This window comes from Halichoeres trimaculatus, unplaced genomic scaffold (assembly GCF_033239565.1).
Source record: "Halichoeres trimaculatus isolate MK-OKI-2021-1 unplaced genomic scaffold, fHalTri1.1 fHalTri1_scaffold_6, whole genome shotgun sequence".
Classification (NCBI taxonomy): domain Eukaryota; kingdom Metazoa; phylum Chordata; class Actinopteri; order Labriformes; family Labridae; genus Halichoeres; species Halichoeres trimaculatus.
The window spans coordinates 32,758,043-32,784,091 of record NW_027437184.1 but is presented as its reverse complement, the minus strand read 5'-3'; the positions used below and the strand labels follow the sequence as shown (position 1 = coordinate 32,784,091).

The 26,049-nt window shown below is 41.9% G+C and overlaps 2 protein-coding genes across 6 annotated transcripts in view; both read left to right on the top strand.

Moving 5' to 3' along the window:
• The window catches only part of mtmr4 (myotubularin related protein 4), an 83,495-nt gene extending 76,114 nt beyond the window's left edge, over positions 1-7,381 (top strand). For 4 of the 5 annotated variants that reach the window (XM_074671928.1, XM_074671930.1, XM_074671929.1 and 1 more), the window contains 4 exons: positions 157-1,591; positions 1,759-1,869; positions 2,044-2,132; positions 5,657-7,381. In XM_074671928.1, the coding sequence (XP_074528029.1) occupies positions 157-1,591; positions 1,759-1,869; positions 2,044-2,132; positions 5,657-5,834 (1,813 nt within the window). In that variant the 3' untranslated portion in view covers positions 5,835-7,381. The remainder of the gene's footprint in view (positions 1-156; positions 1,592-1,758; positions 1,870-2,043; positions 2,133-5,656) is intronic. The other variant, XM_074671931.1, reaches the window with a different exon arrangement.
• Positions 7,382-14,371: 6,990 nt separating this feature from the next.
• On the top strand, positions 14,372-25,838 carry ca4a (carbonic anhydrase IV a). Its single transcript, XM_074671455.1, has 8 exons — positions 14,372-14,567; positions 17,939-17,983; positions 19,231-19,395; positions 19,487-19,632; positions 21,122-21,214; positions 21,299-21,365; positions 21,456-21,619; positions 23,281-25,838. The coding sequence occupies exons 1-8, from the start codon at positions 14,504-14,506 to the stop codon at positions 23,458-23,460; spliced, it is 924 nt and encodes a 307-aa protein (XP_074527556.1). The 5' UTR covers positions 14,372-14,503; the 3' UTR covers positions 23,461-25,838.
• Positions 25,839-26,049: the final 211 nt, after the last annotated feature.

Below are 26,049 nucleotides of genomic sequence, written 5' to 3'. Positions count from 1 at the left end.
GTTCATTCGTTTCCTGTTTGAACTCGTGCATCGCTTCAGAGTGCACATTCTGCAGAGAGCCAGGCTGCCCTCTAGTGTCCAGAGCTGTAAATTACACCTTTACTGTTGTAGATAAAGTAGGGAGAATCAACCTTCTGTCTGTGTTTTTATTTCCAGACTTCCCAAGACTCGCTCCATGGACAACCTGCTGTCAGCTCTAGAGAATGGGGTTCCTCTGACACGCACATCCAGCGACCCCAATCTCAACAAGCACTGCCAGGAGGGTCGCACTCCCCCAGACCCCTCACCAGCTGCAGGCGACTCGTCTGCCATCGTCTCCGATGAGGCTGTGCAGGAGAACGGACTGGACAGCTGTGAGGGGGAACCTCTCCTTCAGAGTCCTGCAAAGACCCCAGAGACTGACCCAGATGCAGAGAGTGAAGACCCACCTGAGGAGACCTGTCTCACCACACAGCCTCTCCCCTCCCTGCCCCTCCCCCCTGTCCCTCCCAGTAAGGACGTCACTCTGGAGGACACTCCTGTCCTCCAGCAGGCTTTGCCTCAGACCACACACTCTCCACTCCCACCGCCCCCGCCTCTGCCGGAGGCCGAGAGCCCCTGTAGGACTGCTGAAAGCACCACGTCACCCTCCCATAAGTCGGAGCCATGTTTACCTCTCCCCTGTACCGGCTCACAGCCTGCAGTCCCCGCCCCCACTGCGCTGCTCAACGGCCACACCGACGGCCTCCCAGAGTCTCTGAATCCGTTGGCTCTGAAGCAGCTGGCACCACTTCCCCTGGAGGACTCCACTGAGACCCTCACAGGAGAGGGAGAGCCTCCTCCAGTCCTGCCCCCCTCAGTGGTTCAGGATCTCACCCAGACCCACAGTGAGGATGAGGAGCAGCTGGAGTCAAAGCCGCAGGTTCAGATCCAGAAAGAGGACCTGAGGACAAACGTAGTGAAAGGAAGAGAGCGTGCGTTGACGGTCGCTCCTGTGGACTACACCCAGGTCGCAGCTCGCCATCTCATCTCCCAGAGCCAGCTCTCAGACCTGTCACTGCTGGGCTCCCACTGGGAGAGCGTCCAGGGCCTGGTCCAGTCGGCTCACTCTGGCATGGGCAGAGCCCTGCAGAACAACACGTACCAGAGCCGGCGCCTGGCCAGTAAGCTGCTGCGCTCGCAGGGCTTCTCTCTGGCCAACGGGTCGCAGTGCTGCCGCAGAGAGGCTCTGTGCTGTCCCAGCAGCCCTCTGCAGCCTGCCTGGATGTCTGCCGCCAGGACCACAGGCTACCCCGGCCTGTGTGGACCTGCTGCTGTTGTCGCCGCCCTCAATGGTTCCCCCCTTGGAGGCCACCAGGTTCTTCCTGCGTCATTCTCCTCCCCCTCGGCCTCCAGCTCCCCTCCCCCTCCTCAGGCCCCGTCTTACCTGGACGACGACGGGCTGCCGGTGCCCATGGACGCCGTGCAGCAGAGACTGCGGCAGATCGAGGCGGGCTACAAGCAGGAGGTGGAGGTGCTGAGACAGCAGGTGCGACAGCTGCAGATGAGGCTGGAGAGTAAACAGTACGGCACTCCTCCCTCAGAGCCAGACATCGACTACGAGGATGACATTGTGAGTGGTTTCTTGTGATGACATTAATTTTGGGCGGTCTGGTCCTTTAACCTTTGTTGCTGTCTGCAGACTGTAAATATTTACGTTTGATTATCTCCAGGAAGTGCTCTGTCCTCTCTGCCTCTGCTGTCAGTCTCCTGACCTCGTCACTGTGTCTCTGTTTACAGACGTGTCTGCGTGAGTCAGACAACAGTAACGAGGAGGACTCTCTGTCCACCCACAGCGAGGACCGTCTGTCTGAGGGCAGCTGGGACCGAGTCGAGCCCAAAGACACAGAGGTCAGAGTCCTTCAGTGCTCCATCGTCTCATAAAGCTTTATTCTTCACTTTCTACTCCTCACCTGTTACAGCTCACTGATAGAGGTGTTAATGTGTGTGTGTGTGTGTGTGTGTGTGTGTGTGTGTGTGTGTGTGTGTGTGTGTGTGTGTGTGTGTGTGTGTGTGTGTGTGTAGGTCACGAGGTGGGTGCCCGACCACATGGCCTCCCATTGTTTCAACTGTGACTGTGAGTTCTGGATAGCCAAGAGACGTCACCACTGCAGGTGGGCCCTCACTGCTGGTTTCTCACCTCTTACTGGTTTCTCACGCACACTCACTCTGCCAGAGGTCACAGAAACACAACACACGGTTATGAGCACGAAAACAGCAGTGTTTGCTCAGGGGTTCAAGGCAAGCACCCCAGATACAGAGGCTACAATCATGACTACATCAGCTGCTGGTTTGATTCCTCAGTCTTTGACCTTTCCTGTCCTCTTCTCCCTCCATTTCTGGTCTTCAGCTTTCCCATCCAAAAAATGCAAAGATAAATAATAAATAATGACTTCTGCTCATATCCTCACAGATTAACAGTTTTAAGCAAAAACAAACTTTATTAAAGTTTGTCGTGCTCAGTTTGTTGCACAAACGATCCCTCAGAAGATAATGAATCTAAAAATAGTCCATGGTTGATCGGTTTAAACTCAGAGCTGGTATGAGGACTAATGAGGAGAGCTGAGGCAGAGTTAATACATGAGACTCATTCATTAGCTGATACTCGAACTACCAATTAAATAACAACGCTCCAGTGGATGAATCATCCCTCTTCACAGTAAATAGTACAAGGCAGTAAAACTTATTACACATAACCTCTGCTTCTAAAATATTACTTAAATAATACAAAATGTCCAAACATTATTAAATATATGGTATCAAGTAAAATATAGGAATCTTTAAGTTGCATAAAGGTGATCGTCATCATTATCATGAATTATTACACCATCAGTAATTGGAGTGTCACAAAGTTTTCTGTCAACGAAAAAGAAGAAACAAAAATCCAGTTTTTACTTTTTTATAATCTCTCGCCACAGTTTAATAAATTGAACAGTTTCTCTTCATTTTGAAAAATAATGACATGACTGATACTGTCCTGATGTCTGTGTGCTACGGACAAAGTTCCTCTGAAAGCTGCATTAAGAGTTAACCTGGGAAATTCTTTTAGTGTAAACCCTCATGATGTTGTGTTAGTTCCGGTTACGCAGGTTTTTTCCAAGCAGTAACCTCCGGTCTAAAACTATGAGGCAATGTGGCAGTGCTAAAATCTGCAGTTCATTAAGTGTCCACTAGAGGCTGGCTCCTGAAATACCAGAAACCACACACAACAACAAAACAAAACACATTTTCACAGCAGAAATAAACATGGTTAGTGTCCGATATGTGCAGACAGTTTGCTTCAAAACTCATACGGCTTTAGCTCCAGTCCAAAACTACGCCCAGTCATTATACAGTCTGTGGTTATTAATCATGTAATCAAGCTTCAAAGGTGGTATTAGGAAGGATTGTGCGAATATGGCAAGAGTTCTAGCTAGCAGTTTCCTTTCCCATCTTTGTGCTCAGGATCGACAGATTATCGGCCGGGCCGATTATCGGGGCCAATATTTGGCGTTTTGAGACATATCGGCATCAAGGTTGTAATAGTTCACTAAAACGAAACTAAAAACGAAAACTAAAATTTAAAATACATTAACTCAACAGTTAACTCAAACTAATAAAAACTAGAAAACAAAAATGATAAGTAAACTAAAACTGTATCTTGTGTTCACAAAACTAACTGAAACTAACTAAAATGATAGACAAAATGTCCTTAGTTATAGTTTTTGACAATATTAATAACCTTTAGGATTCAAATTAATCAGACACATTTTCCCAACTAACTTTACCACAGTTTAAGGCAGTTGTCAGTGCCGCACAGCATCATCACAGCGACGTATAGGGACGAGCTTGTTTACTGCACTGACTGGCTGTGCGCTGTGCTGCGACGAAACATAGTGGAGCAATGAATCAGAGCATCTGTAATAGTTTAATTGTTACAGAGTCCAAGTTTTTATTTATTGAAGCTCATATTATATTGTTTTTTATAATTTATGTTGATATTATTTTTATGTAATTTATGTCAACATTATTTGATATAATTTATGCTTATATTTTTTATACATAGTGTATATTATTTTCTTGTGTTTAAGGCAGCAGCCAACAGTTCAGTATCAGCATTGACTGAGCAGTGAGCACTATGTTGGACTTGAAAATAAACAGTATGACAAAATATTTACCCTGACCTTTTTGAATCCTGCACCTGGTTAATAAGGTATGAAAAAACTGAAACTAAACCGAAACTAAACTAAAACTAAGCCTTGTTGCAAAAATAAAAACTAGAACGCCTGCCCTAAAACTAATTTAAACTAAACTGTAATGGAAAATAAAATGTCAAAACTAACTAAAACTAAACTACAATGACAAATCCAAAACTATTATAACCTTGATCGGCATCTGCTTTTTTTTTAACCTACAGCCAATAAGAAACAAATTTAAAACTGTGTTGTTGCACCTCTGATGCAGCCGCTCCGCTGTCTGCAGTCACTACTCGGTCCCCAGCACTGTCCCACCCACAGCACCATCTGATTGGTTACAAGCAGAGCCATGGCTTGGGAAACAGCCAATCAGCAGTGCAGTTATTACAGTTATTGCAGTTACATTGAAATTGTGGAAAACTTTATATACTGTAGAAAACTTGAGCTATTTATTTTTTCAAGTTTTCATTTAACTTTATAAAACATGCTGCTGAGCCTGGGAGCTGTTTAATAAAGTCATGCTTAAAGGTATTTGAATGAAGTTAAATGTTGTAGATTTGTATTGTTTAAAATTTTGACATCAATATTTGCACTTTGACAGCAAATTAATATCAGTTTCAAATATCGGTTATCGGCCTTTCTTCACTACAAATAATCAGTATTGGCCAGGAAAAATCCATATCTGTCTCTCTCTTGTATGAATATGTATTTGTTTCCTGATTAATACATGATAACGATAGAAACAACAGTAATAAAAGGATAACTAATTAAGAAGATGCCAATAAGAATTTTGAGCAATGAGGCCCTCAAGACAAAATATAAATAAAATGAAACAAGCAGCAAGTATGAGGCAGTGTCAGCTTCAGAGAAACAAAGCTCAGCTTGATAAACTGCAGCTTGTCTGATACTAAACAGTCTACGAAGCCCTTAACGTGTCACAAAGTCTGACAGCATCCAGGCAGAAACCTCTCCTCAGTCTGGAGGTCCTGGTGCTGCATAGTCTTATCCTTTAATCTTTCACTCTTCAAACCAATGTGATAAAGTCTTCTTCCCAAATTGTGAGCTCAATGTCCTCTGATGCTCCTCACTGTTTTCTGCCTCTAGAATCAAACCTCATAAACTCCCATCTATTTGTATTTATTGTATTAGTCATCAGAGAGCAACAGATCCTAAGAACATTTGTTTCCTGTTGTTTTTTTAGATCCACATTTGTTCTGGCTCTCTTTGTTTCCATAGCATTCTGCCAGACCAGCAGCCCGAGACTCAGAGACACTGTTTGTACTTTACAGAAAATGAACAAAGCTTTGAGAGAAGCAGAGAATTACTGCAGCGTGAAGTCAGCTGTTATATCTCTCCTCTGTCCTCTGAAATGAATTTAAAACCCCCAAAACAAAGATGTGCCATCACTGTAACATCTCAGATTGATTTATTTTTCTTTTGTTGTGCCGTCCGTCTGTCTGCAGGAACTGTGGCAACGTGTTCTGTAAAGACTGTTGTCACCTGAAGCTGCCCATCCCCGACCAGCAGCTCTACGACCCTGTGCTGGTCTGCAACACCTGCCACGACCTACTGCTGGAGTCCCGCACCCGTGAGATCCGCAGCCAGCAGCTCAAGAAGGCCATCGCCACCGCCTCCAGCTGAGAGACGCGCCGTGCAGCTTGGCCCTCCTCGGCTCTGTCCTGCTTTCCGGACTGATGAGCCGAGCGCCTGTTGTGACCCTCGACCTGCTGTGGTTTTTTGGCTGCGGAGGGAGGAAGAGGAGGCAGAGTTTTTACTCGGTGAGAGGCTTGGTTTGGAGACGGAGACGCACTGTGAGAAAGTCTGGGATGGGAGAGTCGGCGAGGGATTAAAAACCCTTCTGCTCAGAGACATTTTCAGCCTGGAGCGCTGCAGCGTCCGGCTGCCTCCACACGGCTCAGTCCTCTAGTGGTGCCCTGTCTGAGACACACCTCCCACCTGTCCACCCCCACAGAGACGCCCACCAAACTCCTGCACCCTCCTCACAGACACTGTCTCACACCTCAGAGGACAATCGCTCACCCTTTCAGCGTGTCTGGGACTCCAAAGCCTTTCCCTGTACTACTGGAGGCTTTCAACTTTAAAAGAAAAGAAAAATTGCTGCTACAGTATTTAAAAGTCTAATTTTGTATTCTTATTTTGTGCACTACTAGCTGTCGTGTGTTTGAGGGAATCTGAGACCAAACTTGAGCAAAAAGGGAGAAATCTGCTGTTTACTTTGCCACCGCATCTTTTCCTGGAGCCTGAATGTAAAATGTACCGAGGGGTTTAACTGGACGGACTTTCTGTTTCTGTGCATTTGATTGGTCGTATCCGTGTTCATTGCTGCGATGTGTTTAAAGAGTTCTGTACATGCACAGTCTACGTGGTTCTGTCTTTATCAATGCTTTCTGCAGTATAGCCATGACGCGACATTCTGGGGGCTGTGTGTGCGCGCACAGACGGATGCGGCGCAGCGTGCTGTTTGTTTTGTGGGATGTGTGCTTGATGTGTGAAGAGGAAGAGAAGAAGAGGATGCTGGGAGACGGCAGATTTTCTGTAAAGTCTTTTATCTGATGTGAGAAAATGTGTTTTGAAAGTGCTGTGGGAGTCCCTCAGAGGTTTCTCTGCTGAGATGTTTGTGAATGAACGGCTCGTCGTCGTCCACCTGATCGATGACTCCTCCTCAGATCGTGAAGACTGAACAGAGCTCGGGATTTTCTCGTTGTTTTGGGGCGTTTGGCCACAGTCCCCCCCTCCTTCGTAAAAAAAGACTGTGTTTGTGTCTGCTGGTTGTTCTTTGAGACAATAGTGCCATATTTTGTTCTGTCTATTTTTAAAGCCTTTTTCTTTCGTACAGATGGCAGCAGGTTTCCAATTGGCCACTTCTCTCTGTTTGGACGGTACAGATAGTTAGCTGCTTAATAACACTGAGACGACTAAAGATTAACAGATGGTTCAGTACGAGGATCAGACGTCACTAAATTAGGAAAACTGTGTGTCTAATATTTGGGATTTTCGTCACACGGTCTCCATGAAGTCAAAATCTTACAGAGAATTTCAGAAATGTAACATACATAGTAATCTGATCTGTAGTGGTGGCTAAAACCTGACACTTAATGAATACTTGTTGTAAAGAAATGCACTGTAAAAGTTAAATCCCATGGGTTAAAATAAAAGATTATATCATGGATCTGTTTCTCTGCTTCTTTGTTCACATATAACCACAGTGATGTCATGACGCTCTGATCTTTGTCTGCAGATTTGTGGGTTTGGTCACATTTTCAGGTGCATAGAAGAGATGAATATCACAACCAAGCAGCGAATGATGGAGCAGCCGTTTACGAAGACCACTTCATGACTGAGGAACTGTCCTCAGATAACTTCTCAAGTGATTATTTCTCTTTGTTGGCTGTTTTGTCCTTGACCAAACAAGCATGTTTTTATCAGTGGTGATTACTCTAAGACTGCAAGGGAAGCTCAGCTTCCCCTAAAATGTCCCCAAAAAGTGGTGATATGTACTGCTGTGTGTACATTTCATTGATAAAATATGCGCTAGAATTCCTTCATCTTTTGTTCAGAATCAGCTCCTATCACAGGTAACTGGCTCGACCTCCTTCTCATTCATCCCCGCAGTGTCTCATCTCTTTACCACAGTCAGACGCTGAGCGTCTTCTGACTTCAGCGGGGAAGCGTAGAGTGGGTTGTTCCACTGTGGAATCATTGGGCTTTGTCCAGCCCTCGGACGCTCAGCGTCTCTGGGGGTCTATGAGGCAGTGAGCTGGCCTGGATGCTGGCCTTCTGCATGATGATTGGATGATCTGTCTGAGGCGGAATCCCTTTTTGATTGACAGTGAAATGAGCCAGTCAGCAATCTTTAAGTATAACCCTCCACCAGAGCATCATCTGACATTTATATTGAGTTGTTCTGGACTGATCCGGAGGCTTTATCGATCCCCAGTGAGTTTACCTTCCTTAAAAACAGCAAGAGTAAAGAGAACACTGGTAAAATCCCTGGACAAAACACCTGGTTGGTACAACAGGGTCACAGATCATTTTCTTGAAAAGGAACAGAGGGTAGAATTTACGTTTAAATAAATAAAGTTATGATGTAGGCTGGAAAAAAATGAGCTTCCCCTCCTTGACCAACCAGCAGCCGCCACTGACATATATATGTATATATGAACATATAGCTAGCTTGACAGAATTTAAAGAAGTCTATGTACAAAAGAGACCAAAGACCGGATTGACGTTATCTTCAAGCCCTGAGACAGCCCTGCATTAAAAACAGACATGACTCTGTAGTGGAGATCACTGCATGGGCTCCAATTTATTCCAAAAATGTAATTGTCTGTGAACACAGCTAATCACAGCATCCACTAATACAGGTTTGTGTCCACCAAACAAAGAAGAAATCACTTAAACATGACATGTAGCGTACCTCCCTGGACCTGATCCGGTTTAAGATGGACAGAGGGGAAGAAGAAATCTAAAATCTCTTTAAATATCATGGTCCCCACATCATCAGCATCCCTGACAATCTGTGGATCAGGAGTGTCTATGGTATGGGGACTAAACATATCCCTGAAGGATAATACATCCAGGTTTGGGAGCAACATGTGCTACCATCCAGACAAAGACTTTTTAGGAAGGCCAAACTTATTTCAGAGAGACAAAGACAAACCACATTCTGCAAAGATTACAACAGCATGGCTCTGTAGTAAGAGAGTCCAGCTGCTAACTGACCTGCCGGCAGACCTGAATTGTCACCCATTAAACATTTGAAGCTTATGACACATAAAATCTGACAAGGAAGACCCTTAAGAGTTGAGCAGCTGAAATCTTCTGAATGAGACAACATCTGACCATGAAAACTTTTTTTTTTAACTTGGTGCTGGCATCAATTTTGAACTAACACATTTTTCATTGAACAATAGTACTTTTCAATTCTAACTTTAAATGTGTTATATTTCCTTCTTTTTCAGCTCAATAAAGGCATTAAATGATCAGCCCATAGCAGAAATCTTTTTACACAATGTCCCAACCTTCCTGGGGTTGGGGTATAACAAAAAGAAAAAGTGATGAATTATAAATAAGATTCATAAAGATTTTAAAGTATGAGTGGATGAAACATAAAGAGTTCCAGAAACTTAAAGCTCTTAAAACAGCAACACAAAGTAGGGGAGGTAAAAACAATGAGGGTTTTTTAATAACCAATAAACAAACAAACAACCAGACTGACTACTTCTGTCTCTCATAGCAACTTTAACTGTTTTTAACTTCAGAAAGACATAAATTCCCTTTATGTCCATGTTTGCGTTAAGTAAGAAATCTAAGCTAACAGAACATTTGATGATTAAAAAAAACTCAAACTCATCACAAAGTTGCTTTTATCTAACTGTAAAAACTGGCACAGTTTCAGGGAAAGGAGTTTTGAGTATATGAGGCTTTATGTGTGCAGACCCTCAGAGGTGAAACATTAAATTGTCATTAATACAGACAGGAGTTAAAGAATAAGCCCATATGAGGGACACGTTTATTCTTGAAACACCCTCTACCCTCCTTTTTTTATTAAGTCAACTCTCAGAGTATAGTAACCGAAGGTTTGAGATTTCCTATCTGAGCAGCTCACTGAATGATGAAACTAATTCACAGTCACAGAGCAGTGAGGAAAAAAACATTTAGTGTGAGACTCTGAACAAATTAGTGGAAAACATGAAGTAAATAAGAATGAGGCAAAACACATTTATTTATTCATTTTTTTATTTATTTATTTCAACCAATGAAGACTTTGGGTTGGTAAATCAGTTTGTTGGGTCTTGGTTTGAAACCAGGGGGCGCTGATTCAGGCTCCATCAGGGAATAGAATAGAATAGAATAGAATAGAATAGAATAGAATAGAATAGAATAGAATAGAAAAGATTACTTTATTGATCCCAAACTGGGAAATTGTGGTGTTGCAAAAGCAATTATTATCAGAGCCAGTAGAACAATAGAATATAAACATAAGCACTGAAAATATAACAAGTGGGATCGTAAAGGGTATATACACCAAATTTTAAATAAACTACTGGTTTTAAAATGAGAAATTAAATACAACATGTCATCTGAATGTAAGAAATGTGCAAATATTGCTGCTTTAATTGCCAGGCGACTTATTCTTATGAAATGGAAACAGGAGGCTTCCCCTACTCATGATTTATGGATTGCAGAACTTATGAGGTATATACACATGGAGAAAATAAGGTGTACACTAGGTGGTTCTACAGGAAAATTTTACAAGACATGGCAGCCATTCTTAACATATATGAAAACTCTAAAGTTGTGTACCTTGTGATTGACTCATTTTGATGTCCCTTTTTATTTATCTATTTATCTTCTATCATTATTATTATTTATTTATTATTATTTTGATTTTTTTTAATGATTATTCTTATAATTTATTACTTATAATTACTTTTGCATATATTATCATTGTTATTTTAAACTTGTTTATTTGTCTGTGTGTAGGTTTGCTTGTGTATAGCTTTGTCTATATATATATATATATATATATATATATATATATATATATATATATATATATATATATATATATGTGTGTGTGTGTGCTTTACCTGCGAGTGGGAGGGGTTTGGGGAGGAGGGGGTTCTGTATGAAAAATTCATTGAATGGTCCCTGTATTGCTGATGACAAAATAAATAAAAATGGGAGAAAAAAAAAAAAAAAAGAAAGAAATCTGCAAATAGCTGCTTAAGCTAAGAGGCCATGCTTATAATATAAAACAATATAAAATAATATAAGATAAGATAAAATAAAATAAAATGAAATAAAATAAAGTAAAGTAAAATAAAATGAAATAAAATAAAATAAAATAAAATAAAATAAAATAAAATAAAATAAAATAAAATAAAATAAAATAAAATGCAGTAGTGACAGAAGGAAACATAATAATGGTACAAACTCAGAGCAGTCTGACAGTGTTTTGAACTTAAATATAATGTGATGTAGCATGCTCAGTGGCATGAGCAGAGCTGATCGTGAATAAAGAACAGGTCTCAGAGTGAAACTTTACTTCCTGGGAACAGCTCAGGTGCTTGAGCAAGAAACTTCCAACTGTCTTATTCTGAGCTCTGAAACAAGAGTTCACACTGCAACTGTCCACCAGGTGGCGCCTTTTCATCAGTAGAGAGAGCTCCAGCTCTGCTTCTTAGAAGTAAAAAACAGTGAAAGCAGTCAGGTATTACAGATATTTCCTCAATGCGAAGTTTAGAGTTTCTTCATTTCTCTGTAAATGAAGAAAACAGTTCGTCTTTACGAAGACCAAACAGTCATTTCCATCTGTGGAATAAAGTGAATTTAGGAACTGATGAGAGAGAGTATACACACACGCACACACACACACACACACACACACACACACACACACACACACACACAAATCACAAATGTCATAGGCCTGGTTCTCTTCAAACACCGCTGACAGAGGTTTCTAAAGAGAGCGGCCTCAGCTGATTCATGTTTTTAGGATGAAGGTGTGCCAGCGTCCCTCACCCTCCTCATCCTCCTCACTCAGCTGCATCAATAATTCAGAAGGAGTGTGTTCAGGTTTCATCCTGCTCCAACTTTTCTGGGGAAAACTTGAATATGTTTCAGAGGATTTTGCAAAGCTTTGCACTGAGTGGACGATTTTCCAGGAGAGAGTGAAGTGATGTGGAAACTGAACTTTCAGAAGTTTTAAGGTGTCCTCTTTTAGAGTCAGACTCTCAGGTAAAAAAAAAAAAAAAAGAGAGAGAGTGTGCATGAGTGTGTTTGTCTGCTGCTTTTTTCTCTGTGATTAACAACTGAGCACATTCAACTATGAGAAGCTTTTCTTTTCACTTCAGTATTTGTAACTTTTGAAACTTGCTCTCTTTATTTCAGGGAAAGAATCCATAGAAAAATAAACTATTTTACATTAGAATAACAAAACCAATCCATCGCAGTAAAACTATCAAATGTGCTGATCTGATCATAAACTAAACTTCAAAGATAGGCCACAAGAAGAGCCTCAAACAAAGACCTGAAACATTAAAGAGTGACGTAAAGCTCATCCAACCCAGTTTACAGCCGTGTTTCATGTTTCTGACACATCCAGGAACAGCTGATAGGTCAACCTCTGTGGTTCTCACCATAGAGAAGGGGTCAGGGGGATGTGAGACAATAATGGGAGGGTGGTGGGCACAGAGCTTTGAGAGTGATTATCTTTTTTGAATGATTTAAAATGTGACTTTGATCTTTTCTTGTAAAATTCAAATAAAGGTAAAATCTTAACTAATCTTAAAAAAAAAGAAATCTTTCTTTCCATTTATTTTATTTCATTTTATTCTATTTATTTTTTGCATGTTTTGTCACTTTATTCTGCTAATGAACTGACCAAAGCAGCAGCAGGGTCATTCACAGCTGTGTGTGAATGTAGGCTGGCTCATTTTCAGCGGAGAAGCTGAATGGAGAATACAACAACACGTCACACTTCTGGGGACAGTGAAGATCTTAAGCTCCTTTATATAAGAGCCCAAAAGTTTGCAAATGTCTCCTGGGGATAAAGTGTGAATATGCAGAACACAGGTCTGTGTCAAACTCATTTTCATTCAGGAGCCAAATTACATCAGACTGACCCACAAAACCAGAGCCAAATAATGATCACATTGACCGAATGGCATCTTATTAGAAAAAGTGCAATTTTTCAAATATAATGCCTTAGTTTATCACTTACTCGTGTATAAAACATACTTATCACAGTTTAACAAAGATATAGAACATTTGGGATATGAACTGAGCTTTTAAGCCTTTTTTACTTTATGATCAAACAGCTTTTAAAGATTTAGAGAAGATTTTAACTTTAGATTTATTTTTAAAATCTGAGGAATAATCCTGACAAACCACACCCACAAACTGAAGAGGTAACTGTTAAAGGAGAAGGTGATGTAACCCCCTGACTGGTAAATGTGTTGGATTTATTCATTAAAGTTGTGTCAGTGCATAAATAACAGGGTTACTTTAAATCAAACTCTTTCTCCTGAAGCTGCTCTTCTTTCTGAATGTAAATCCATTCAGAGCCTCAGAGGTCAACAATATTCAAAAACCAGAAACAGACTCAAAGCCTGCCTGTCTTTCCATTCAGAGGGTGAGCAGTGCTTCCTCTGACAGAATTCGTCAACATCATGAAGATTTCAGATCCTCAGGAGGGGTCACACTGTTTTGACTGGTTCGGCCTAACGTGAGCACAGAGTGAGCAGGGCCAGCCGTACCCACACAAGTTAACAGCTTTTACACTTTCTGCCTTCACCATGTGAGTATCATACAGCTGTTTTAGTGCGGTGTGTTATTCTCAATCTCAACAAAGTGACACCTTTTATACTGTACATCCTCTTTAATTATAAAAGTGTTTGTACTTAAGAAGAATCATAGTGTTAAAGTCTGGACTAAAGGCACTAACAGTGAAAATGTGGGTCAGAAAAGTCTCAGCAAAGCCCTGAGTCCCTCCTCTGACAGAGCAAACAGCCTGATGTGGCTTATAGAGATGTGGCTTTTATAGTCAGACTGAAATCTTACACAGGTTTGCTCACAGATCTGTAGTTTTACATGTTCAGCTGACATATGGACTCAAAACACATCTTCATTTAAGCTCCAGCTGATGTCTTTAACAAATGAACACACTTTGAGGAGTCTGTTAATTAATTTGATCATCTGATGAGCTGCTTTAGCCAAAGTGTTTCCTCACTGGTATCCAATGTTTTTGTAAACACAAAGAAAATGTGTTAGGTAAATGTTGGGAGCAGCTGAGGGAGAATCTCTGGTTTCTACTTGTCTGTGCTTCGCACTGTTTTTTTCCTCTGACTGGCTCTGAATGGGGAAGCTCGTCGTGTTGTAATGTTAATGAGAATGTAATGCTCGCATCTCTCGACGATTATCCCTCTAAAGACCACTTCTACATACCTGTGGAGACCCCCCTCCCCCCTCTATCGATGATTAACCCCCTCCAGTGGCGCTATTTCCCCTCAGATCTCCGCTAACAGTTTGCACATCTCAGCAGAGCGCTGATTGCATTATGTTTGGCTCCTGCGCACCAGGAGCCCATCGACTGGCCCCCACCTTATCAGCGCGGCGGAGCCCTATTAGAGGCGATGCCCGAAGGGGGAGGGGCCACTCTGTCTTTCCTGTCGGGGGATGCTGATAGATAAGTATGAGACCCCCTGCAAGAATGCGATCACATTGGAAAAAAACAAGTCTCCGTGTTGTTCCCAGCTCCGCCGAGTCACAGACGCTCCAACATGCAGCAGCTCATCGTGTCCGCTCTGCTGGCTTCACTGTGGACCCTCAGCACCGGAGCCGGAGGTGAGTGGCTTTTCATTCATTGATGAAGAAATGATGGGAAATGTCCCACAGCTGTGAGTTTTATTGTTTTTTTACTCAGAGACACACCGCACAGAAAGGATCAAGTATCATCTGCGTTAACATGACTGAGATTTTACATAAAGATTTGGATAAATTCCGTTTTTTTTCATCATGATTAATTCAATTGTTTAATTAATGTCTCCTAAACCCAATCAGAGATCGAAATTTATGAGATAATTTAAGGTCAACGCATGTTTCTGATTTATTATTGTCATCTAAATCAGAGTTAACTCTTTCACTGCAGCTCATTTTGAAAAAGGTAAAAAGCTAATTAAGACAACAGACTTTAACTATTTTTTGTATGAGTGGATTATTTTTCGAGTACAAAGTTAATATTCGTCGAAATCAGTAGAGTTTTTCGAAAAAAAAAATAATCAAATTTTAATCCATAGAGATATTAAGAAGGTAAAAAAAACAACAGAGCCACTGCAGCCCCCTGGTTAAAACAATCCTCCCCCCGCACCGAAACCGCCTGCGCTCTACGCTCCCTCCTCGCGCACACACCTGTCCTCACACACTGATGCAGCACCGAGCATTCCTCCACGGGTCCGACTCGATCATGTACGACCCTCCGCCGCTGAGCCCCGCGTGTGCAAGGGCACGAGATGATTCAGAGCTCCTGGATCAGCTGTGCGCTCGCGCTCTCCCCTTCTCTCTCTCGTGCACCTGCTCAGACTCAAGCCGAGCCAATGAGCCAATGAGCGTTCGCGTCCTTGTTGCCGCACAGAGAGAGCGAGGGAGACAGAGAGACAGAGGAGCGCGAAGCAGGAGGCGAGCCGAGCGTCTGATGGGGAGGTGTTAAGTCTGCGCAAAAAAAGCCGCAAATTCTAGCACCGAGATTCTAATAGATCAAATTATCGGTAATTAACGTGTGACTGGCGTGAAACCACTGCAGGCTCCAAGATATCCACGCTCCATGATGTCTCTGCTGGTATCAAATGCGAGAATTTAGGGAAAAATCCTGCCTGGTGAAAGGCGATCCATAAAAACATTTACCTTTGGGGGACACAGGTGGCGTTCTGAAACAGGGAAGCTATCCTTAAAATTTACATTAACCCTAAAGGTCATGCAATCGTATTTTACATCTTCTTCCTTATCCCACTGAAAAAAAATCTCGACAGATCAAACAGCACAGAATTAATTTCACATTCAGGTGGAATTATTGAACATTTTCCTGCTGTCTTCATCTGAGACGCCGCACCGTGAAGTGCAGACGCTGCTCATCTGATGGTTTCTCTCGCGCCGCTCACCGTGCTCCTTCACGTGCTGTCACAGCAGTCCCACGCGCTCAGGACTGCAGCGTGGTGCTTGAACAGCTGTAATTCATGTGGAGCAGCAGACCCAGTCAGACCTTTAACACTTAAAAGGGGTCGCCTGAATGATACAGGGGACACCTGGTACACACATGCAGTCAGATTCCCCTTCTCTGGTTTGAACTTGTGTTCAAATAACAAACTGTCCTCTTTCCGGGGCCGTGGGTCCCCGAAGACCCGGTTTGGTACGTGATGAGGAACAAGGACTGGCAGTACATTGCAGAGTGTTTCTTTTGAACCGTGTTCGCTCCGCACAGTTTATGTCTCGCTCTGTGCAACACAATGGCATGAAAAGGTCCGTCACTTTACGCTCGTGTGTGCTCGACGTGCGCGTGGAGACGTGACCCCTTTGTTTCCCTCCTCGCCGCCCTTTGTTTCTCTTTTTGACAGTTTCCTTAGGCTTCTGCTCCCCTGGCAGAGCGCTCAGATTATTGCAATTCATTCATATTGTTCACTTGGTGAGCGGCGCACAAAAGATCAAAGCAGGGCGCTGATTGGGCGAGAGTTGTGCGGACAGAAATCTGATTGGCTGAGATGAACTACACTAACCAAAGACTTTAAAAATAGATATTTCGTACCACAGACTGCCATGGAGGAAGTACACTGACTAATTGTTTCTCTTGCAATTTATATCTTAATAATGTACCTGAAATTAAATTGTAGAACACTACATGTGAACAAAAATCTTTAAGTGTTCAAGTCTGAATTATCCAGATTATCCTGATGGATATACAAAGACAATAAATATTCATTAACACAAATCTAAATAAAACAAAGTTTGACTCTTGAAATGTTGTGAAAGTGGATTTTAAAGAGTAAAAATGTGCGTTACATTTGGTCCCAGAATCTGATGTCTGCATTTCTAAATCAGTTGGCAATAAAGGACTGTCCAGATATGAGCAACACCATGTAGTGCTTTCACTGCAGATTTATAACCAGACTCTTGTGACGTTCTGTAAAGAGCATCTCTTCAGCTCGGCCTTGACTGATGATTGACATGTTATCAGACATGAGGAGAACATCTTGTCTCTGTAGATTGTCACGGTCGTGTGTCTGAGAGCAGATTTGATGCCTGAGTCTAGCTGCAGCCTGGATTCAGATTTTTGGAGCATTTCTCCTGTCCTCTCTGTCAGAGCATGCAGCCCGTAATGTAAAAGTGAGACGAGGTTTGAAATAAGTCATAATCCTTTAATACGCTGTGTGCACCCAGGCTGCAGTCACGGAGTATTTAGAACTTTTTAGATAGTGAGATGATTTCCTCTGCCGTTTTTAGCTTCTCTTACAGGAAATCCTGCATTAATAATGCAAATTATGGGGTTAGTTCAGTGAATTTGTCTTTTATTTACTGGGACCTCTTTACAGGGAAAATCTGGACCCCCTCCCCAAAGGTTGCCCCCTGCTTGGTTTATTTTCAGTCCCCATTATCATGCAGTTGCAGCAGGAAGAGACTAACCAACATGGCTAAGAAACCAAGCAGTGACTTCCTTTACAAACACCGGGAGAAGCCCTCAAACCACTCCAACAACAGAGCAGGAGACCCTCCCCGAGCTTTTTCAATGGCATGTGTGTTTTCCCATAAATATTTGATTTGTGAGATAGCTGCAGATATTTGTCTCCGGGTACTGGGTGGAAACATGCAAACCAATTGTGAAATATTAATAAACCCGCAGACAAACATGTGAGAGCGGGGCCTCGCTGATGCTAAAGATTGGCTCTGTGTTCATTCTGATAGCACGGAAAGATAAAACATAAACACTAACTTTTTGATGAATGGGACAACAATTCCTGTGTATTAGGGCTTTTTGTGTGGCGGGGAATAACATCTGACTTCAACCAATAATAGAAGAGCTCACTGAAACAAAGATGTGTCATTAAAAAGATTTATTTTTAACACATCAAATCTTATTGAGAAGCTGTCAAACATCCAGTCCTGGGGGCATGATGATGTTGGGTGTATGGGTTTTGTCTTTAAGAAATATTTGATTTCCTGTGTTTCAGATTGGTGCTACCAGTCCCAGTTCAGCTGTGATCATCAGTGCAATGGTAAGCTTTCATTATCACAGTAATGTGACAATAATTTATAACTGCATTGAAAATTAAAAAATAATAAATTATTTAAAACAAAATATCATTCAAGCCATGACAAATCAAGGTGCTTTCAACAAATAACATTTAGAAGTATGTAAATAAAATAAAATCATAAAATAAGATGAATGCATATCCTGAATACAGCTTGATAAACTTGATCCTGTGATCCTTGTGGTTTTTTTCCTGCCATTTAAAAGGTAGTTTCAGGTATTTGTTATTGGATCATTATAAACCACTCAGATCAAATTCAACCTATGTCACAGCCAGTGATAAATCCCAAACAAGAGCTTCAACTTTAACAGTCTGCTCTATAACTTATACAACCAGTGAAGGACTTCTTGAGTTCATATGACTCAGCTGAGCTCTCTTGTGAGTCGTCCTGCTGATGCAACCTGAGCTGAAGTTTGGAAAGGCTTTCCTGACTCAGATTAATTGGGATTAAAGTGAATTACAGTAAAGTGACTGTGATGTAACACAAGCTTCAGTCTAAGAAGGCAGGTAGCAAAGGTTTCGTGTTTGTTTTTTCTTAATGTTTAGAAGTCAAAATTAAGCCTGAAGGAAAGAAAGATGACGAGTGTGAGGGTGCCTGAAAAACGGAAAGGTGTGAAGCTAAAATTAGTACTGTCTGTTTCAAAGCTCTGACTTAAGTTTGATATCTGGGAGCAGATTGCTGACATTTAAGAGCTGTCCGAATGAAAATAGTTCACTGGATGAACAAGTGTTGTTGTACATTAAGAATAGTGAAGGATCAATGATGGATTCCTGGGGAACTCCATGCATTGTTTATGTAAAAGAGGGTTAATAACTCTGTATGATAACATGACTGTCAAAACAAACCAACATCATTACAAAAAAATCTATCTAAAATTTAAAGATTCTGTGGAGTCATCTACAGCTGCTTGGAGATGCTTTCAATTAAAACTAAAAGGGACTCTTTAACTGTCATGCCCTGCTCTATGACACATTCTTATCAACAAAAGAGATTTTAGTTTTTGAAATGAGATAACACTCAAAAGCCTGTAGAAAAACAAGAATTTGCAAGATGATAATGTTTCCCTAAAGTTAGCTTGTACATGTAGAATGGTAAAGGACTGAGGACGGATCCCTGTGGAACTCCATGCAGGGTTTAAGTAACAGAAAAGAGAGAAAGATCTGAACAAACATCAATGACTTGTTGAACTGAAGTGATTTTCTGTTTCTAGCACCAGAAAAATGGGACCATGCAAACAGTAACTGTGGAGGAAGACAGCAATCACCCATCAACGTTGTCACCAGGAAGACTCTGAAAGACGAGCGACTGACCCCCTTTAAATTTCAAAACTACCAGCAGACTTTCAGTGGCACGATCAAAAACAACGGACACTCTGGTGAGTATGTTTAACACTGGAACAGCTTACACTGAGCTGGTTTTTGACACAGCCATATGAACACTTGGTGCTTTGTGTTTTCCCCCTTCAGTTCAGGTTGGAGTCCCTCATTTGAGCACCATCTCAGGTGGAGGCCTGCCAGACACCTACAAGGCGGTGCAGTTCCACCTGCACTGGGGCAGCAATGGAGGGCCTGGCTCTGAGCACACCATCGATGGGGAGCAGTATCCCATGGAGGTAAATCAATCTGTCTACTTACAGGGATCAGGGTGATGGGTGTCATCATTTTAAAGACCAAAAACAGCCACATGTGATGTACAGGGAAAACTAAAAAACAAGAGTCGGGAGTGGCCAGGGTTGAGGTCCTCTTGAAAAATGATTGGTCACTCAGGGTGTCCTGAAATTCCAAACACTGAACGGCTTTTTGGTCTAACTAGATGCGAGCAGGTTTTAGGGTTGAGTTAAAACATGAGGGTTGTCTTGACACCAATGTTGGAGTGAAAAGAACTGCAGTTCCTCATGTGTCCACTTGAAAATGGCTGCAGAAGTAAAGAAGGCATCTTTTTTTAAACAGAAGGAAATCAAAGCTGAACAGGAAGAACGACATCATTATCTTTGTGGTGAAATGTTTTGACTATGTCACATATTGATTTAATCAGTGTTAGACTGTTCAACAACAAAAAAAAAAAACAAAGAGAGAGAGAGGCATGTATATGTCTGAATAATCAGGACCTGGCTTGTTTTACTAACAGGTTTTCCAGGTGGCTTTTTGCTCCCCATAGCTCCTCTGCTTTGTCAGATCAAAAGTTAAGTTGAGTTCAATGGGGAAACACCGCCACCACCATCATCATCTATATAAAGGAGTTTTTAAAGTTTTACTTTTAAAGTTGAATATTTTGCACAGGAATACCTTTAATAGTACATTTGATTCAACTCAAGTCTTTTAATTCATTAGTAACAGGTCTTAAAGAGGCTGTGCAAATGTCATTCCACCCCTGTATAAGTCAGTAACCTGGGCTGGGGCACCTGACCTCAGACTGTCTGGACACACCCCTGAAAAAGAATAATAATTAAAAAAAAAAAAAAAAAAACTTTAATATTTCTTTAGTTAAAGTGATGAGTGAAGCTTTAAAGCATGAAGAAACAAAAAGATGTAAAGGGACTAGTGATTCTAAGTGATAAGGTATTGAAATATCTGTGGGGTTGAAATTCAGATTTGCTGTTGTTCTAGAAGGACATGTCAACATTTTTCTTCTGTTTTAGAAACTGTGAAGTGTTTAACCTTTCAGTCCCCCTGTCTGAATCAGGTGTTATGATCTGCTGTCATTGACATAAACTGCTAGAAACAGTCACAGAAAGGCTCTTTACTTGGATACAGATCTCTTAGCAGAAATCATTCAGATAGGATTGAACTCTGACTGAGACTGTTTAATCTGTGTACAGTGTGTGAGAGTTGACCTTACTGAAATGAACCCTCTGTCTGTGCACTCAGTAAAGAAAAAGCCTGTGGCTCAGCATGCCTTTTTGACATGAGCTTAACAGAGTTTTCTGGATGAATGGCACAGAGGGTCAGAATAAATCAGCGTCTGGACACACACAGAGTCAAATCAATACAGTGCTGAAGGCGTCAAACTGAGATATCTGCAGCTTTTGTTGGAGCAGGTAGTCAAACAGCACAGCCGTGTGAGGAAATGAGGTTGTGACATGTTGAATGTTTTCTCCTCAGCTGCACATTGTTCACATGAAGCACCAATACACTGACCTGACCACAGCGCTCTCAGACCCAGAAGGTGTCGCCGTCCTTGGGATTTTCTATGAGGTAACACTTCAACATCCTTTAAAGTTCAGGGAACAGCTGTTGAAACCTGCCGTGCTGAGAGGAGTATTTTTTTTCTGTTTTCAGAGGTCAAACAGTGCAAACCGAAAGTATGACCACATCATCAACGCTCTGAAGAGCATCAAGAACACAGGTGAGCGCCAGAGTTCATCTAATCAGGTAAAAGCTCTCAGGTCAGAGCTGATACTCAAACTTTACTCTCTGCTCTTTTCTCTGTTTGCAGACGGAAACACGTCTCTGCTCCCCATCTCTCTGGCTCAGCTGATGCCAGCGGAGCAGAATCTGACCTCTTATTACCGCTACAAAGGCTCCCTGACCACCCCAGGGTGCACTGAGGCTGTGATCTGGACTCTGTTTGAGCACCCCGTCCCCCTGAGCATCGAACAGGTCAGGATTCAAAAGAAAAAGAACAACTTTTCACACTTTCTTTGAAAGTCCATCAGAAAGTCTTTAGATCAGAGTTGTTTGAACGCTTGTCTCATCACTTGGGTCAGATGGATATGTGGTTCAGATCACTGCTCTGTGATGCTCAAACATCAAGCTTATTGTGTCTTTAACAGTCAACAGTCAACAAAATAATTTAAAGGAAAGTGTCTCTAAAACACTTCTTACATTATAGGAAGTCCCAAATAAAACTTAAACTGTGACTTTATGTCACATTTTAATCTGTCAATTAATCCAAACTGTAAGATACTTGTGGTGAGGTGGAAATTTAAAAATCAAAGATCTTAAAAAACAGTTCCTTAAATATTGACTGTTAAACATTGTACTTGTGAAACTGTTACTTCATAGAAGTGTTTCACAGTGATCTCTTTTCACGGAGTACACTACAATGAATGAACGGGGGTGAATAAAACATTAACTGTCTTTGGATGACCTAAGACTAAAGAAGATAATTTCCACCATTGTCTCAAACTGATTTCACCTTCTGTGAGCTGCGTTGTTAGGGTCGCAAATTTAAAGCTTAACATGATCATGGTGCAAAGCTAACTTAATGTCTAACGCTATATTTTTTTGTTATTGTGCATAAATTTTCTGGATAAATGACAGTCATCAGTTTTTAGAGCTGTATAATGTTAACTGTTTCTTTTATAAAGCAACAAAAAACATGAAAAAAGACAAAACATTAAAAATGATACACCATTCATTTTGTGGGTGTTAAATGCATGAGAGGATGTTGACATTTTTTCTAAAACTTAAACAAATATAAGTAACAACAAGCAAGCTTCTATTGTTAAAGGTAGGTTCTGCAGAAATTTTCCTAACTTGTAAGTAAACACAATATTCAAACTAAGCTCCTCCTCCTTGGCTCAGTGCCAGCAGCAGCGCACACCCATAGCCTCTGACCATGACTACATGAACACACTTACCAGCCAAGCAACCACCTGTAGCATCACATTGTGGGAGAGACTGTACATCTGACTTAGCATGTTAGCACAAGCTAATCACAGGTGTTAGACACATACCTGGTTAGCAGAAAACCAACTTGCGTCGCTCTTCGCCCAGTGTTGCTCTCCAAGTGCCTGATAGAGACTGAAAATTGAGCCAAACTTTACCCTTGTTTGGTAAAAAGCTTTATCTGTTTGGCATTTGTGTGTCCCTTCCTTTGTGCTATGTCCTCTATCTTAGCTGCTCTTACTAGCTTCCACTCGCTATCATCAACACACAAAGTCAGTTGCGCACTGGATGTGCTGTGATTGGCTGAGGTAACCACACTTACTGTCTGCCCAGGAATGTTCCAGCACAACCAAAACATCAACATACAGGCAGAGGAAGGGGCTGAGGCAGACACAGACACTGACACACATGTATAAAGGCTGATAGGAGAGGACTGAACAGGATTATTCCTGTAAAAGCTGACTTTTTTTTTTTTTTTTCTTTTAAGGAAAATCCTGCAGACTCTCCCTTTAAGCTATCACTGATCCCTGACACGACTGATATCTGACATTAGAAAATGTCCACATTCACCATGACAGATTAAAAAATGGCCGTAGTGACTTTAAATCATCAAATTTCTCTAACATTCATGTGTATCTTCTGTCCTCCAGCTTCGAGCCTTCTCTGAGCTCAAGTTCCACGACGGGAAGCCGATGGTGGGAACCTTCAGGCCTGTGCAGCCTCTGAACGGCAGACAGGTGTACCGGTCAGGTGGTGCCATGATGCTCGCCAGCTCTACTCTCCTGATGCTCGCCATCACTACTGCCTTGGGATTCTCCCAGTCCAACTAGAGCCAGACATCACATGCTGCACTGCGACATCCATGAACACTTTAAGTTCTGTACCTTTTAAACTGAACTCTGGTTTGTAAACTCTCCATCGCATGGTTGCCAAGATGACGGACCACGTCGTAGTGCAGATATCACTCACCTGGTGTTCCTCCCTTACAACACAGATGACAAAGGCGTTTTGAGGAATGCTTTACGAAAGGTGATGTAGGGATTGATCAGCGTTCATGCATGCATAGTGAAGCAGTAGGTCTATTTCAGCGTTTTGAATGTGCCATAAAGAAGGTTACCAAGCACTTAAGTCATAACTCAAACTCAGCACCAGATCCCTGAGTCATACCCAAACTTTTCACTACACTGTACTACAAACAAAAGCACAAACACACATCCTCGTACCCTTTAGACGTCATCCGCCTCTTCCAATGTCAGGTAAATTTAGTCTCTGCTAATGTCTCTGATGGGTTGTGCTCTGAGTGCCGATGCTACCCCCTGACCCAGCACGTGATCTGTGGTTCCCTCAGTGGGGCATGTGAACAGCATGGAGCTATTAATAGCAGAACTGAGTCACAAAAACAAGCTCCATTTCAAAGCCAGCGGTCAAAAGAGTCAGCACTTTGGCTTTTTTTTTTTTCCTCCCCTCCCGGCTTGGGAGCACAGAGCGCAGCCGCCAGGTGAACCTGCAAAGTCACTCAGCCAGCAGCTGGTGGGACGTGAGGCGGGTGTGAGGAGCGCGAGGTTTAGCATTTCTCACAGGGAACAACTGATCGGAGAGCAGAGCTGCAGTCTGTCTCTGCCAACAATCAGAGGCTAGTGACACCTGAGACCAGCATGAAGAGGCAGAGATGCTTACACTAATGATGACAGAGCGAGTGTTAGTCTGATGGAGGAGGGAGGAGGGGGCACAAAGACTGGATTAAAGAAGTGGGCTAGCTGCTGCGTCATCCTCCGTCTGTTTAAAAACACCTGTTTCAATCCTTCACTTTGACCTTTTTGGTGATCACATCTTAATTTTTAGGATTAGAGGTGACCACATGTAACAACAGGGTGAAAATGAAGTGTCAGATTCTTTATTATCTTTTTGAATGACAGCAACTCGTTCAGCAAAATCCTGAATCCTCATTTGCTTAACTGATATTTCTCTCTCTGTGGGACCATAGCTTCCTAAAACACATCTTACTGTAGAAAAGAAGACTTGAAACTAGTGGTTAAGATCATAATTATCTATAAATGTTTACTAATGTATTGAATCCTCTGAGAATAAGGCTCATTTTTACAAACAGATGAGTTGCCCCCTGCTGGCTATTAGAAACATTGCAGGTTTAAGGCACTTAAACTATTTTCTTAAACATAACAACAATCTGTCAACACCCAGGAAACTAAATTTTACTGCCATCTTTGAGAAGTCTGAAAACCTGCAGTTCCTAAAGTGTCCACTGGAGGCTGAATCCAAATCCAAAGGAACTCCGTTAGAGCCAATATGAAAATGCTAATTTTTACGATTGACTCAAACATGTTTTGCAAACTGGCACAAATATGTTTTTTTTCTCTTCATCTCATTACTGTATTTACAAAAAATCCGCGACAGAGAGGGTTTTGGTTTCTTAGCTGTTGTAATTTTATAAAGACTCAGAGTTTTGCACATATAGAAGAGATGGTTGGTTTTGACCATTGTTACGCCTCATGACGCCTGTCTAAAAACCCAGTGGGATGAGCTCAGTGTTTCTTCCACTCTCGCTGCAGACATCCATCTCCAGCACTCTGCATGAGTATGCATGTCTTAATGTTGCAGATGCTAATAATGAGCTACATGTTCATGAACGCAGGGTTAAGCTACTCACACAAATTGCCAAATTCATTCACAGCTCGACCCGGTCACTCCACTTAGCTTCTGGCTGAGAGCATGTGACCGTGTTCATGGTTTGTTAGGAAGGGTCTCGGATGCACTGAATGTTATCGACTGTGAATCACACCCCACTGAGTCCCCGCTCATTTATCCAGGAGGACTCCTTCTGTATTCTAGCGAGAGATCTGTGCAATTCGCCAGCGACATGTGCTGTGATGACCGAGCAAGGAATCTGTGTAAATATATATTCCATTGTTTCATAATGCATCGAGTTATATTTCTATGCTGTGTCATTGTACACATGTATTTATGTACTGAATGTGTATATTGATATGAGACGCACAGTTATTGTTATTTATGTATTGCAGAGTTTAGTACTGAATGCAAACCCATATGTATGAAGCATCAAGTTGTCAGTGACAGATCGACTCTACTTCTGACCTGTAAGTGTATGAGATTGTCAGGTTGTCATGCTTGAACGTGTCATAAATAATATGGAGAATGTGTTCCAGCTGAACTAAAGAATAAAATACTTACATGCCTTTTTAATGAGCGTGTCTTCTGCTTGTTTGAGCGCGATTCAAGCTAATGGAGCGGGGATCAAAACGATGTCTGCTCCTGCTTCTCCCTGTTCTGAAACTGATATTATTATTCACTCTGCTGGCTCTGTTTTTTTTTGTCTGAGAGCTCAGACTCACGGCAGGCCTCTCACTTTTCCTGCACGCACAGATCTCCATCCCTTAATCCTT